General features: G+C 42.6%; 2 protein-coding genes across 5 annotated transcripts; both read right to left on the minus strand.

Annotated features, from left to right (window-relative positions):
- Window positions 1–1,218: 1,218 nt before the first annotated feature.
- Window positions 1,219–6,712, minus strand: decr2 (2,4-dienoyl CoA reductase 2, peroxisomal). 4 transcript variants are annotated; one of them, XM_024386860.1, is made up of 10 exons: window positions 6,502–6,712; window positions 5,781–5,897; window positions 5,520–5,588; window positions 5,046–5,097; window positions 4,803–4,938; window positions 3,656–3,780; window positions 3,371–3,464; window positions 3,065–3,169; window positions 2,102–2,290; window positions 1,219–1,694 (listed from the first exon to the last, which is right to left on the minus strand). In XM_024386860.1, exons 2-10 carry the CDS (start codon window positions 5,876–5,878, stop codon window positions 1,660–1,662), a joined length of 903 nt encoding a protein of 300 aa, XP_024242628.1. In that variant the 5' UTR covers window positions 5,879–5,897; window positions 6,502–6,712; the 3' UTR covers window positions 1,219–1,659. The 4 variants fall into 4 exon arrangements, with proteins under 4 accessions (XP_024242628.1, XP_024242627.1, XP_024242629.1 ...); XM_024386859.1 differs by having other exon boundaries at window positions 5,781–5,901; XM_024386861.1 differs by having other exon boundaries at window positions 2,047–2,290; window positions 5,781–5,901.
- Window positions 6,713–9,431: 2,719 nt separating this feature from the next.
- On the minus strand, window positions 9,432–14,279 carry LOC112223708 (retinol dehydrogenase 13). Its single transcript, XM_024386858.1, has 7 exons — window positions 14,089–14,279; window positions 13,700–13,818; window positions 11,258–11,413; window positions 10,974–11,078; window positions 10,608–10,820; window positions 10,354–10,455; window positions 9,432–10,165 (listed from the first exon to the last, which is right to left on the minus strand). The coding sequence occupies exons 1-7, from the start codon at window positions 14,151–14,153 to the stop codon at window positions 9,834–9,836; spliced, it is 1,092 nt and encodes a 363-aa protein (XP_024242626.1). The 5' UTR covers window positions 14,154–14,279; the 3' UTR covers window positions 9,432–9,833.
- Window positions 14,280–15,815: the final 1,536 nt, after the last annotated feature.

Genomic DNA, 15,815 nt, shown 5'->3' on the forward strand with positions numbered 1-15,815 from the left:
TGGCCGAGCAGCCATACACAAGCCTAAGATCACCATGCGCAATGCCAAGCGTTGGCTGGAGTGGTGTAAAGCTCACTGCCATTGGACTCTGGAGCAGTGGAAATGCATTCTCTGGAGTATCACGCTTCACCATCTGACAGTCCGACTGACAAATCTGGGTTTGGTGGATGCTACCTGCCCCAATGTATGGTGCCAACTGTAAAGTTTGGTGGAGGAGGGATAATGGTCTGGGGTTGTTTTTCATGGTTCAGGTTAGGGCCCTTACTTCCAGTGAAGGGAAATCTTAACGCTAAAGCACACAATGACATTCTGGACAATTCTGTGCTTCTAACATTGTGGCAACAGTTTGGGGAAGGCCCTTTCCTGTTTCAGAATGACAATGCCCCCATGCACAAAGTGAGGTCCATACAGAAATGGTTTTTGAAATTGGTGTAGAAGAACTTGACTGGCCTGCAGAGCCCTGACCTCAACCCCATCGAACACCTTTGGGATGAATTGGAACACTGACTGCGAGCCAGGCCTAATCGCCCAACATCAGTGCCCAACCTCACTAAAGCTCTGAATGGAAGCAAGTCTCCACAGATGTTCCAACATTTAGTGGAAAGCCTTCCCAGAAGAGTGGAGGCTGTTATAACAGCAAAGGGATGACCAAGTCCATATTAATTCCCATGATTTTGGAATGAGATGTTCCAAGAGCAGGTGTCCACATACCTTTGGTAATGTAGTGTATTTTTACATCCATGGCCATGCACATTCTCCAAAAGACTTCAACTAGCACCAACAGTGATTGTGAGTGGTACCCAGCCTTTCTCATGTAGGCAATAGATTAAATGTTCTTGGTTTTCTTGGGCTTTGTTTAGCATAATAATGGTGAACGAATAATGTAAAGGGTATATTGGCAAGTTTAACATCTTAGCAACACAACACACATTGAATCCAAAAAGCAAAGGTCCCAATTTCTACTGCATTGTACGTTGGCGCACCCCTCTGGCAGATTTTAGTCAATGCATATTAATAATGTATTATCTTTCTGGCTATACTATTGGTGTTACTGTTTCATTCGCCATTTATCTAGAACAATATGGTCATACAGTAGGGCATGCTATGTGAAAACTCAGTGTTTGCTTGGAGGAGTCATTTTGAATACTCAAGTTCAGTACATGTATGATGAGGTTAGAAAAGTGTTGTGATGTTTGAAATGGAGGCAGAGTTTTTAAATGTCATTATGTCAAGGTTTATTAGGAACATTTCTGGACATTGTGTATGGAAATTGTAAGTGCTTTACAATGTAATTTCAACAACTAGCCTACATGATTCAACAACTACAGAAGGCGATTTTACTAATCACGTTCATCAACATATTGATTCTTAATCCAAAGTAGTTATTGTATTTAGTCATTACAATTTTTTTAAATGGTGTGGATTAACTCATTATCCAACGCTTGAAACATGATTGGGCCAATCTATCCCGTTTTCAACATGTGGCTGTGATGTGTCTTTTTAGGTCAATCATTTCCAGTCAATATTTGTGTTTACCTCCTATTGTCCACTTAACCACTATCAGCTATGGTAGCTTTCCAGTCTCAAAGATCATACATGGCAAATCCATTGATTTATATTTAGCAGATTATTCTAAATCTGCCACTTCTTCTTCACCATCTACTTGTCTCTCTTCAGTTCAGCTGACCAATAGCCTGAAAGCAAAATAAACACAATTTAATTTGAAGACAGTATCTGCATATCAAATAATAAGTTGATGCTTCTCTATCTAAAGTGTCCTTAGGCGAAAGGCCACAGAAGAAAATGAAACACAAGCCAGACAAATTAAGCAATCAGTTATGCCCAACTCAGGGCAAAACACTACCCCTATAACTATGCCACTTTACTCCAATCAATCAATCAAATTTGACATCAGCCGATGTCACAAAGTGCAGAATAATATTTTTTCTAGATGAAAGATAAATGCACTCTACTTATCCACAACACACTTCACAACGTCCTCTTCCCCTACACCTACAGCTGCACCTCCTTCCCTGTACTACACACCTGGGACAGGGAGAGGGGCCGTGTCAGAGTTTAGCAGACTGAGAGGAAGCTATACCGAGCAGCATGGACACGTCATTGGCTGAGGTGAGCCAGCTCCCGCCGTCAGCCACCATGATGTGGCCCGTCACATAGGAGGAGGCGCGGCTGGCCAGGAACAGCACGCTGTGGGCCATCTCAGTCTTGTTGCCTGCCCGCTGCAGCGGAATGGATGAGAAGGCACCCATGCTGTCTGCTATGTTGCCACCTGAAGACAAGAGGGGAGGGGAGGGGAGGGTGAGAAAGAAAAATGAGACTGAAGAGGACTTAATTTAGTTTACCTCTCCTAGGCTCTGCTCTTTTTTTTTTTATATATATTTTTTATTTTACCCCCTTTTCTCCCCACTTTCGTGGTATCCAATTGTTAGTAATTACTATATCTTGTCTCATCGCTACAACTCCCGTACAGGCTCGGGAGAGACGAAGGTCGAAAGCCATGCGTCCTCCGAAACACAACCCAACCAAGCTGCACTGCTTCTTAACACAGCGAGCATCAAACCTGGAAGCCAGCTGCACCAATGTGTCGGAGGAAACACCGTGCACCTGGCTACCTTGGTTGGCGACCACTGCGCCCGGCCCGCCACAGGAGTCGCTGGTGCGCGATGAGACAATGATATCCCTACCGGCCAAACCCTCCCTAACCCGGACGACGCTAGGCCAATTGTTGCGGCTGGCTGCGACAGAGCCTGGGCGCGAACCCAGAGTCTCTGGTGGCACAGCGATGCAGTGCCCTAGACCACTACGTCACCCGGGAAGCCCCTAAGGCTCTGCTGTTGATAACTTTGACCTCACTAGCATAGAAATAACACAGAATTACCCAGATCTACTTAAGTGTATAATAAAACATACTTCATTAAAAGGTAGAGAGGAGTGGCAAGATTTATCACTAAAAAGTATGTGTGGCCATGTGTGAGTTTGGCTTACGGCTTAATCAATCCAAACATGTTTATCAAATCACAGCCAGGCAGCCACAGATCCTTACCCAGTCTATGGAAGCCCTCTGTCCCAGAAATAGGACCTGGTGCCAGGGTGTTAACCCTTACCCCACTTGGTCCCCATTCAACAGCCAGGTGCTTGGTCATGGCATCTGAGGGAGAGAGACGTGAAAAGAAAAAGAGTAGTGGGATGAATAAAGAGAGGGGAAGTTGTTAGTGGGCTTGCTGTTATATCTGAGAAATAGTGCTGACTCACCAAAAGACTACAGCTACTTTCTACCAAATACATAGAACCACATAAAAACACAACAATATAGTTACAATCAGAGTTATAACACTGTAACGTTTTTTACCGTTGGCAGCCTTGGCAGAGCCAGCATGCACCTGGAGAGCCTGACCCCTGTAGCCGAGGGTGGCAGAGATGTTTACAATGGCACCCCCGTGGTCCTGAACACAAACATCAGACATGATCAAGTCTATCTATCCATACATTTTACCAGAAGTATGACTATCTGAGGTAATAGCACAACAATGAAAAACAAACAGGAATATCCATGCAAGTCATGTGAAAAAGGTAGGTAGTTAGATTGAAGGAAATTGATTGAAAAATCTCAGTGCATACTGAGAGTGTACCGTACCTTGAACCACTTCTCATAGACCACCTTGCTGGTGTTAAATGTACCCATGGTGTCAATCTCCAGGACTGTCTTGAAGGCATTGAAGGAGAGGGAGATTGCAGGGCACAGGAAGTTTCCAGCAGCATCTATAAAATAAAATAGATCGCTAGACAGTTCCTTACACATTTTTTTTTACATTCATTTTTTTATTTCACCTTTATTCAACCAGGTAGGCAAGTTGAGAACAAGTTCTCATTTACAATTGCGACCTGGCCAAGATAAAGCAAAGCAGTTTGACATATACAACAACACAGAGTTACACATGGAGTAAAACAAACATACAGTCAATAATACAGTAGAAAACATAAGTCTATTATACAATGTGAGCAAATGAGGTGAGAAGGGAGGTAAAGGCAAAAAAGAAGAAAAAAAAAGGCCCTGGTGGCGAAGTAAATACAATATAGCAAGTAAAACACTGGAATGGTAGATTTGCAGTGGAAGAATGTGCAAGGTAGAGATAGAAATAATGGGGTGCAAAGGAGCAAAATAAATAAATAAATACAGTAGGGGGAGAGGTAGTTGTTTGGGCTAAATTATAGATGGGCCATGTACAGGTGCAGTAATCTGTGAGCTGCTCTGACAGCTGGTGCTTAGGGAGATAAGTGTTTCCAGTTTCAGAGACTTTTGTAGTTCGTTCCAGTCATTGGCAGCAGAGAACTGGAAGGAGAGGCGGCCAAAGGAAGAATTGGTTTTGGGGGTGACCAGAGAGATAGACCTATTTCAAACAACCAACGTTAACACGTTTCCATTCAAAATTGGGTATTAAAAAGAAAATGTACAAATGTAAACAAAGACTGAGATTGAAATGTTGTGAAATGCAAATCAAGTTATAAACGTAACAAAAATGATAAAAGCCAGAACAGATGATGACTTTGTGATCTGAAACAGGCCTATATGATAACAGTTGATAAAGAGAGATTGCCATTGCTTGAGAAAATGTCATAATTTAAACAAAATCACACTGCTTTCACCGCGACATGGCTTCATTAAAATCAATGTCGCACACAATTTCACAGCAGAGCCAATTTAATTCCCCCCCCATACCTACAATGTTGTTGTATGGGTGCATGTGCATGTTTGTCTGTGCACACGTGTGTCTTCTACATACTATTAATGAGGATATCAATCCTGCCCAGCTCTTTCAGCGTCTCGTCCACGGCAGCGGAGATGGTCTGGGGCTGTCGCACGTCAATGGTCAGAGGGAGACAGCGGCGTCCCGTCGCTGCCATCAGCTTCTTAGCAGCCTGGAAGAAAACATAGACGAGACATCAGCATGATAAATCAACATTTATTCAACATTTAATCCACATGGTTTTTGTTTGGTCTACTACACGATATAAGGGTAGCAGACCTCTGTCAGCTTTTCCAAGTTTCTGCTGGCAATCACTGTGTCACAGCCGTGCCTGAAAGAGACGAGAGGTGAGAGGTTAGGGGTGAGGTGCAAGGTGTTCCGTGTGTGATGACATGCGGTATAAGGTTTTAGTTGCCTCTAATGGTGGTTTGTGGATGACACAAGTAAGCTATAGGTAGAACACAGTGGCATGAGGTGAGCAGTCCCAGGTGTAGGCAGGGTAAAGGCCAAGGGAATGTGATAGATGAGGGGTGAGGGGAGCAGGGACATGTCAAGTGAAAGGTGCAAGGTTAAGGCTGAGATCATGTGATGTACCAGGAAGCCAAACGTGACAGATGCACCATTCAAGGTCTTAGGTGAAGAGTAACATGCTCTATAGGTAAAAGAAGATAGGCAGTGATAACCCAACCAGAGGGTTAAGGTACAGTCTCAGGGAGCATGGAGTAGTACGTCAAGAGACTCCAGGTACAGTACCTCATGAGCACTTCAGCTATGCGCAGTCCAATTCCAGTTCCCCCTCCAGTTATGAACGCCACTTGGTCTCTGTGAAAAGATATTGTTAAAAAATTATGTACAAGTACCAGTATTATACAGAGTGCCCTATGTCATATTTTCCTATTACATCACTTAAGGTAATAACATTTCCCTATAAAATCTACTGGCCATTGCTTTTGTTCCAAATGACAATGCACAGCTCAAGTACAGTTGGTACATTAAGGTTGTATTTCCACTTACTTGAGTAAATCTGGACTGTAAATGTGAGTGTATGAAGTCATGCAGTCATCTGTGTCTACATCCTCAGGCAAATCTCTCACCCTCTGTGGCTCTGCCATACTGATGGTCCAAAGGTGCCTGGCTGGAACAAAAATATAATTTTTTTACACTTCTAAGGCACACTTTGTGCTATGTAGCAATCGCTGGGACATATGCTGCATTTCAGACTGCAGCAGAAGATGCATGGAAGAATTTAAAGTTGACAAAGTAACCTCAAAGATTTTTTTATAACCCAAAGATAGACCACAGCCAATCGTTTCCAATGGTAGAAAATTAATCATAGTCGGCAGAACAAGCACGAACTAACGAGATCCCATTGGCGCGTTCTAGCATGTATTTGCATATTTCAGTTAGGGAACGCTTAGCCTGAATCTCAATTCGCCCTTACACTTACAAAACAACGCATTTTTTTTTTGAAACTTTGGCAAAAAGTACTATGTTCGTAACATATTTTAGTTTTGGGAACAGAAAACTTCAAAAACTTCAAACGTTTCATCGATGAGGAAATTTGCAGAATCTCGTCCAAAATTCATCTCGCTCCGTCTTCTCCCACTGCCGGCCACTGGGCTTCCTCTCATCACCATATTTGGTGTTGAGTGGAAACGCCAACCGGATGCTTCAGATTTCTACATCCGGTAAAACATCTGGCTCATTGTTCTCTCTATGGTAAAGTTGCACTCACCGACAGTGTTGTTGTGTTTTTCCTGTTGTAGCTTCTCCTCTGTAATGACACCGCCTCACAAACGTCTCTTGACGACCAAATGCACTCTGTTGCAGATTAACTTCACGAATTGCGACCCAAGACGTTTACAAATTCACTAAATTGTCAAACAGCAAATTTGCTCTCTGGTCATGAAAATACTGTACCTTGAACCTATTTTTTTGTGAAACGACAAGTGCATTTTGGGATATGTAGTTCAAGAGGGTCTGTTCAAGAGCGCAAACGTCATACTCATGCTGTCATCCATGCAGAGGATAGAAAATGTGTTCTTTGCTTATTCATAAAAATACTGGGATAGAATATCTAGTGTTGTTTTTTCTGTTGAGATGCTTAAACTATACAATATATATATGCAACATGCAATAATTTAAACACATTTACTGAGTTACATTTCATATAGGGAAATCAGCCAATTGAAATGAATTCATTAGGTTCTAATTTATCAGTTTCCCATGACTGGGCAGGGGTGCAGCCATGGGTGGGCCTAGGAGGGCAGTCTGAAGTGCTCGTATGCAATAGTCTGCGAAGTGCCCTTGCACTACTAAACAACACCATTTAAAAAAAAAACTTTGGCAAAAATTAAAGTCTACTAAACACATTTCCCATGACTGGACAGGGACGCAGCCATGGGTGTTAGTTTTTCTCCACAAAATGGCTTTATTACAAATAGAAATACTCAGTTTAATTTGGATGACTGGTGTCAGACGATCCCGCAGGTGAAGCCAGATGTGGAGGTCCTTGGCTGAGGTGGTTACACTTGATCTGAGGTTGTGAGGCCGGTTAGACGTACTGCCAAATTCTCTAAAACTATGTTAGAAGAGGTTTATGGTAGAGAAATTAACATTACATTCTCTGGCAACAGCTCTGGGGGACATTCTTGCTGTCAGCATGCCAATTGCACACTCCCTCAAACCTTGAGACATCTGTGGCATTGTGTTGTGTGACAAAACTGCACATTTTAGAGTGGCCTTATATTGTCCCCAGCACACGGTGCACCTGTAACGACAACGCTGTTTAATCAGCTTCTTGATATGCCACACCTGTCAGGTGGATGGATTATCTTGGCAAGGAAATGCTCACTAACAGGGATGTAAACAAATTTGTGCACACAATTTGAGAGAAATAAGCCTTTTGTGCATAGGGGACATTTCTGTAATCTTTTATTTCAGGTCATGAAACATAGGACCAAAACATGTTGCGTTTACATTTTTGTTCAGTATACAAATGCCTCAAGGCTCACACAGACATGATAGACATGTTTCTAAATTCTACCACAAGGCAAGAATGAATAAATCACTGCAGAACCTTCAGATAAGATACAGAAACAAAAAGGTCATTGTTTTTGTTGTCAAAAATATGATTTTGTTTGTTTGTGCATGTTTAGGGAGAGCAATAACAGTGTCTCTTTTATGGCCCTTCACAACCGTATGTTAAAGTCTTTCTGGTATTCCACTTTACAAAACATTACCTGCTTTTCCAAATCAGAGGGATGTGGAAAACCCTTGATCTCCTATTACCCTCAGCTTTTTAGGGTGGCACCAGGGAGTGTCATTGCTGGTAAACTGACACCGGATTTGGCTGGTGAACGGTATTAGTTTCCAGGGATCGATGCTCATCAGAGTACATTCAGATGGTGGATGTCTTTCTCTCAATCTGAATTTAGGGATTTTATTGACAGGAAGAGCCCTGTGAAATGGATCCCTCAGAGAGTTCAGGGCTAATATATCCAAAGCACTTAAGCTGTGTGTATGCCAACAGTATCCATTAATGCATGCCAGCCTGGACAGTTTTATCAACAGTTTTCTGACTCCAGATAGTGAGGTGATGTGTTGTTATAAAGCAACAATGTAGCTACAGGAAAACATCAAGACATGTAAGTAACATATTTTTGGTGAGATGCAGTCAAAGCTTGCAGAAGCTCTGTGGGGGGGGTTAAGAAATGTTTTCTTTGGTCTCCATTTTCTTCATTACATATGTGGTCAAAATGTGTTGCCCTCATAGTTTGATAGCTCACCACCAGGTGGTGGTAATTGGCAGATTACAGTTTTTAAAATACTGCCTGTAGAATGCTAACCCTCTTCCTCACAAACGATTAATAATACATAAACCAGCCCAAACAAACATGACAGGGTTAAAGCATAAATACAGCTCCAGATTCCACAGTATGTGCTTATCTTAATCATGTCTTGTGGGAGAAATCCGAGAATATATATATTTTTAAAGTTTGGGATCTATAATGCGACTCTAGGTATTTCATTATTGCATATCCACTTTTCTGATTCCGGCTTTCACTCTAGTATTGTTAGATTAGCTCAGTGAATAATAGTATAATCAATGATAAGCAACTGCTTCTCCCGAGTGGCGCAGTGGTCTAAGGCACTGCATCTCAGTGCAAGAGGCGTCACTACAGTCCCAGGGTCGAATCCAGGCTGTATCACATCCAGCTGTGATTGGGAGTCCCATTAGACGGCGCACAATTGGCCCATGGTTGTCCGGAGAAAGCCGTCACTGTAAATAAGATTTTTTTCTTAACAGACTTGCCTAGTTAAATAAATGTTAAAAATGTTAAAAATATGACAGGGGAACCATTTCCCTTTTTTTATTTTATATATTTAACCTTTATTTAACCAGGCAAGTCAGTTAAGAACAAATTCTTATTTTCAATGACGGCCTAGGAACAGTGGGTTAACTGCCTGTTCAGGGGCAGAACGACAGATTTGTACCTTGTCAGCTCGGGGGTTTGAACTTGCAACCTTCCGGTTACTAGTCCAACGCTCTAACCACTAGGCTACCCTGCCGCCCCTTGAGCCTCATAATGGCCAGATGAGGCAACATGAGGCAACATTATACTTTACTCATTACAATACATGCAATGAACTTGAGCCTGTGTGTTCAGTTCATAACACATTACAACTGTTTTAATAACAGTGATTTCCATCTCCTTCTGTCTCAGAGTATCTGGGCATGAAAGGTTTCCATAATTATTCATTAAAATATAACTTGACATTGGTTGGAATGAAAACCTGCTCCCTCTGGAACCTACTGTAAGCCAACACTCACTGTGCTGTTGGACAAGTCACTCCTGTATCATTGCCTCGATAACATCTCCAGATGTATGGACATTGGACAAGCAGGTGAAATCAAGCATTAGTCTGTAGCATATGCATATGTCTCACGAGCCATAATCGAAATCTCCAGCTAGCTCCGATTTCATATTGTACATGCTCTTGTCAAGAGAAAATGGCGCCTATGCAAAGTCAACCGTTCACTGGGACTTCTTTCCATATCAGGGCTCATACTCCAGGGTTCATTCCTGTTTGCTCAAGCGCTGACAGTGAGTGATTGGCTATGATCTTTGTGTGTGGGTCTGTGCTGGGCTTCTCTTGGGCCCTATTTGAGGCTGGCACTGCTGCTGATGCTGCCTGCTCCAGCCCCATCAGCCTGGCACTGGCCTCCCACAGCCTCCGGGACACCTCCTGGTCGAGGGCCTTGGGTGCTGGCTCCTTCTCTATCATGACGTCGTAGTAGCAGCCCGTAACCCCCTCCAACTCCTCGGCCACAGCCAGATAGACACTAGGCTGTGCCCCCAGCTCTGGCCCCTTCACCAGGAGGGTGAAGAACGGACCTGCAGGGAGAGGCAGAGACATTAGGGGTCATTGGAAGCTTTTTTGTGAATAACTTTTCCTGAGAGATTGGGAGCTTCAACTATGACCTACTGAGCCTATTAATCTAAACTGATATGATGGTTTAGCAAACATTTTCACGTGAGTGGATCTCCAAGTGTAATAGACAAGGAGAAGGCGGTGGACTCACTGAGCACTGAGCTGGAGAACTGCGATTGGTGGAGGCCAGTGTGTCTCCCCAGCTCTGTGGCAACAACCCCGGGGTGTAGGCAATTCACAGTGACCCCAGTACCTGTCACAACAAAGATTAACAACACAGTAATCAATACTGTAATCAATGGAAAATACAAACCCAACAACACAAAAATAACAAACCTACCCAAACAGAGGACAAACCTATCAACCCACACAGAGCACACACACACACAGAGCTACTGGACTTACCTTCTAGCCTTTGGGCCAGTTCTCTTGTGAATAGAACGTTGGCGAGTTTGCTTTGGCAGTAGGCCCGTTTGGTGTCAAACTTCTTATTGTCCCAGTTGAGGTCATTGAAATCGATCTCCCCGACGATGTGGGCGAGAGAGGTCAGGTTGACCACTCTGCTAGGGGCAGAGTCCTTCAGCTTTTCCAGCAGCAGATTGGTCAGCAAGAAGTGACCTGAAGAAACAGAGGAACACGGTAACATGAACATATGACAATGCCCATATTCGCCTATATTATAGCTATGTATTTATAATACAATGTAAAGCAACAGTACGAAATAAAACACTGCAGAAAGTGCACACTACTTGGGAGTAGTCAGGAACATACCTAAATGGTTCACTCCAAACTGTATGTCAAACCCATCCTCTGTCTTCCCTGCTGGACATCTCATTACACCTGCATTGTTGATCAGCACATCCACATGAGTTTCCTCTGCAATGACATGAAGAAAACACACACAGAGAGAGACACAGAGAGAAACACAGAGAGAAAGAGAGAGACACACACACACCATTGTCTGAGAATAGGGTGTAGCTCAACTCATAAAGTGGCCGTTACTTCCAATGGGTCTCATTTGAGTTGATGTCTCTCCAGTGCGTATTTTAACTGACCTTGGTTGACTCTCTCTGCAAACTGGCGGATGGAATTGATGGAGGCCAGGTCTATGTGGCGTGCGTAAACATGAGGATTCAGTGTCTGCCCCCGAATCTCTTTGGCAGCCGCCTCACATTTCTCCATATCCCTGCACCCCATAATGATTCGACCACCTGATTGGATGGAAAAGGATTGAAAATGGGAAAGAGTAACTACGGCTGAAGTCGGAAGTTTACATACACTTAGGTTGGATTCATTAAAACTCATTTTTCAACCACTCCACAAATTTCTTGTCAACAAACTATAGTTTTAGCAAGTCGGTTAGGACATCTACTTTGTGCATGACAAGTCATTTTTCCAACAATTGTTTACAGACTACAGATTATTTCACTTAAAATTCACTGTATCACAATTCCGGTGGGTCAGAAGTTTACATGCACTAAGTTGACTGTGCCTTTAAACAGCTTGGAAAATTCCAGAAAATTATGTCATGGCTTTAGAAGCTTCTGATAGGCTAATTGACATCATTTGAGTCAATTAGCGGTGTATCTGTATCTGTATTCAAGGCCTACCTTCAAACTCAGTGCCTCTTTGCTTGACATCATGGGAAAATCAAAAGAAATCAACCAAGACTATAGAAAAAAATTGTAGACCTCCACAAGTCTGGTTCATCCTTGTGAGCAATTTCCAAATGCCTGAAGGTACCACGTTCATCTGTACAAACAATAGTACGCAAGTATAAACACCATGGGACCACGCAGCCGTCATACCGCTCAGGAAGGAGACGCGTTCTGTCTCCTAGAGATGAACGTACTTTGGTGCGAAAAGTGCAAATCAATCCTAGAACAACAGCAAAGGACCTTGTGAAGATGCTGGAGGAAACAGCTACAAAAGTATCTATATCCACAGTAAAACGAGTCATATATAGATATAACCTGATAGGTCGCACAGCAAGGAAGAAGCCACTGCTCCAAAACTGCAATAAAAAAGACAGACTACAGTTTGCAACTGCACAATGGGACAAAGGTCATACTTTTTCGAGAAATATCCTCTGGTCTGAGGAAACAAAAATATAACTGTTTGGCCATAATGACCATCGTTATGTTTGGAGGAAAAAGGGGAAAGCTTGCAAGCCGAAGAACAGCATCCCAACTGTGAAGCACGGGGGTGGCAGCATCATGTTGTGGGGGTGCTTCGCTGCAGGAGGGACTGGTGCACTTCACAAAATAGATGGCATCATGAGGTAGGGAAATTATGTGGATATATTGAAGCAACATCTCAAGACATCAGTAAGGAAGTTAAAGCTTGGTCGCAAATTGGTCTTCCAAATGGACAATGACCTCAAGCATACTTCCAAAGTTGTGGCAAAATGGCTTAAGGACAACAAAGTCAAGGTATTGGAGTGGCCAACACAAAGCCCTGACCTCAATCCCATTTACAATTTGTGGGCAGAACTGAAAAAGCATGTGTGAGCAAGGAGACCTACAAACCTGACTCAGTTACACCATCTCTGTCAGGAGGAATGGGCCAAAATTCACCCAACTTATTGTGGGATGCTTGTGAAAGGATACCCAAAACGTTTGACCCAAGTTAAACAATTTAAAGGCAATGCTACCAAATACTAATTGAGTGCATGTAAACTTCTGACCCACTGGGAATGTGATGAAAGAAATAAAAGCTGAAATAAATCACTCTATTCTGAAATTTCACATTCTTCAAATAAAGTGGTGATCCTAACTGACCTAAGACAGGGAATTGTCACTTAGATTAAATGTCAGGAATTGTGAAAAACTGAGTTTAAATGTATTTGGCTAAGGTGTATGTAAACTTCCGACTTCAACTGTAGGTAACTCATAATTAATACTAAGGTCGTTCTGGTTGTTTTCTCAAGCAATTATGGTTGCTTGAATTACTTGTAACAACTAGCCAATCACACAATAGTAAAGACAAACATTACATAATAATAGTAAAACTATAATAATAGCCAGTGTCACGTTCTGACCTTAGTTCCTTTGTTTAGTCTTTGTTTTAGTATGGTCAGGGCGTGAGTTGGGGTGGGCAGTCTGTTTGTTTTTCTATGTTGGTTTCTGTGTTCTCAATCAGAGGCAGGTGTCGTTAGTTGTCTCTGATTGAGAATCATACTTAGGTAGCCTTTTTCCACCTGCGTTTCGTGGGTGTTTATTTTCTGTCTTTGTGTATGTCGCCAGACAGGACTGTTTCGGTTTTCGTTCGGTCACTTTGTTTTTTTGTATTTCAGTGTTCAGTTTACATCATGAACACTTACCACGCTGCAAATTGATCCTCCGATCCTTCTCAGAAGAGGAGGACGAGATCCCTTACACAGTGACCAAAATGGAATATAATTGCATTGTCTAAATATGTGCTCTGTAGCCTACTAATAAGCCCTTGCGTAAAATAAGTGGTTAGTTGTCGCTATGATGTAGCCAAATTCTCTGTACCTCTCTTGGCCAGTTCTTTGGCTGTCTCTTTACCAATCCCAGTGTTGGCTCCTGTTATGACCACAGTCTTCCCTGGAATTTTAGCCTTACTGGGACAAGGGCCTCCAGTAACATGGTTCCTATGGGGAGAATGACACAATCATAATTCAGAGTGACACTCAAGCTGTAAGAGATGGTTTAGAAAGGTTTTGGCTACACATTACAACATGCAATGTTAAGTAGCACTGTGCATTATATATCTTTAACTGTGACTGGCAGTTTCATTACATCAAACCCCTGATGGATTGGGGAGCTTTGTCATAAGACTACAGAAGCATCAGCGGATGGCAAAAGGTATAGTTGTTAGGATTCTTCTAGCTTTTTGAGAAGGAATTTCTTTGGCGACTCACTTCAATAAAACAGCGGACCCAAACACTGTTCCAAAGACCGAGACGGGCAGAATATATTTGCTCATCGTTTTTCGAAGGTTTACACACAAATAATATAAGACAGGTTATAAAACTGCGAACAAACAGGAGACTTTCATAATATCCTCATGGACAAGGTTAAAGGCGCACGGTAATACACGTCAACCAGTTCACAGGCGTCTGACCAATCACAACGAAAACATTCGCCAATAGCATTATGGGATTTATAGTGTAATACTTTAAAAAAATATATAAGTGCGTTACTATCTTGTACGACAAAATGTTGAAAGTGCTATGGAGAGAAATAGTAATTACGTATTTTTGTAGGCACTAACGCCACAATGGTCAGTTGGACAAAGCTTATGGGGAATTTAATGGCGTTTTGTAGGATAAACCCCCGAAATTAAGGTCTGTGGTCAACACAGGCTTAGGAGATCTTATACATTTTGTTCTATGACATAATCTTCATCAGCTAGAGAGGAAGAGGAAGAGCTAGGCCCAATTCAGCGGAGATGCATCCACCAATCCAAAGAAAGGATAGGCAGGAACTAGACAGCCCATAGTGCTGCCTTGTGGACAATGACTCCAATTATTAGGGCCAAAAACGAAACTTAAGAACCAGAAGTATAAAAATAGCACATATAGAACAGATCTACTTCTTCTTAGACTTGCTTTCAATGAGAATGACAGATTTATAACTCACATGTGCCCAAAATATACATATTGCAGCTTTAACCACAGAATTAGTCATTAGAATACTTAATAGGATCTCTATGATGTTAACATTCTAATTCAGCAAATTAAGAAGAACTAGGCTTACTTGGTATTAAATCAAAGTCTTTGGAGTAGGTGTCCCAACTGACGAATACCCCAGCAGAAGCCTGAAGTGCGGTGTGACATTTTGATATTCCCACTCTTGTGATGGGTTATAAACCCGATGTCTGTACATGTTTCCCAACTGTTCATTTTTTGTATCGATGTCAGTTTTTTGTGCTTTTTAAGAACAAGCATCAATGAAGTCTTTGTGAAAGTGTAGCACTAGCTCTACAGCTGCACCATTGAGAGCATCTTGACTGGCTGCATCACCGCTTGGTACGGCAACTGCAAGGCACCCGACCACAAGGTGCTACACAGGGTGGTGAGTACGGCCCAGTACACCACTGGGGCCAAGCTCCCTGCCATCCAGAACCTCTATACCAGGAGGTGTCAGAGGAAGGCCCAAACTATTGTCAAAGGTTCCAGCAACCCAAGTCATAGAATTTTCTCTCTGCTACCGCATGGCAAGCGGTAACAGTGCACCAAGTCTGGAACCAACAGAACAGCTTCTACCCCCAAGCCATAAGACCGCTAAACAAGACTGCTAAATAAATTATCAAATGGCTACCCAGAATACCTGTATTGACCATTTTTTTGCATTAACTCTCTTGCATTGACTCTATGCACACACACTGGACTCCACCTACACACTCACACATACTTACACTGACACACCAACACATACATACACACCGCTGGAGGCTGCTGAGGGGAGGACGGTTCATAATAATTGCTGCAATGGAGGAAATGGAATGGCATCAAACACATGGAAACGTTGTGTTTAATGTATTTGATACCATTCCACCTATTCCGTTCGAGCCATTACCACGAGCCCGTCCTCCACCAATTAAGGTGCCACCAACCTCCTGTGATAAACACACACACTACATATG

This window comes from Oncorhynchus tshawytscha, linkage group LG24 (genome assembly GCF_018296145.1).
Source record: "Oncorhynchus tshawytscha isolate Ot180627B linkage group LG24, Otsh_v2.0, whole genome shotgun sequence".
Lineage (NCBI taxonomy): Eukaryota > Metazoa > Chordata > Actinopteri > Salmoniformes > Salmonidae > Oncorhynchus > Oncorhynchus tshawytscha.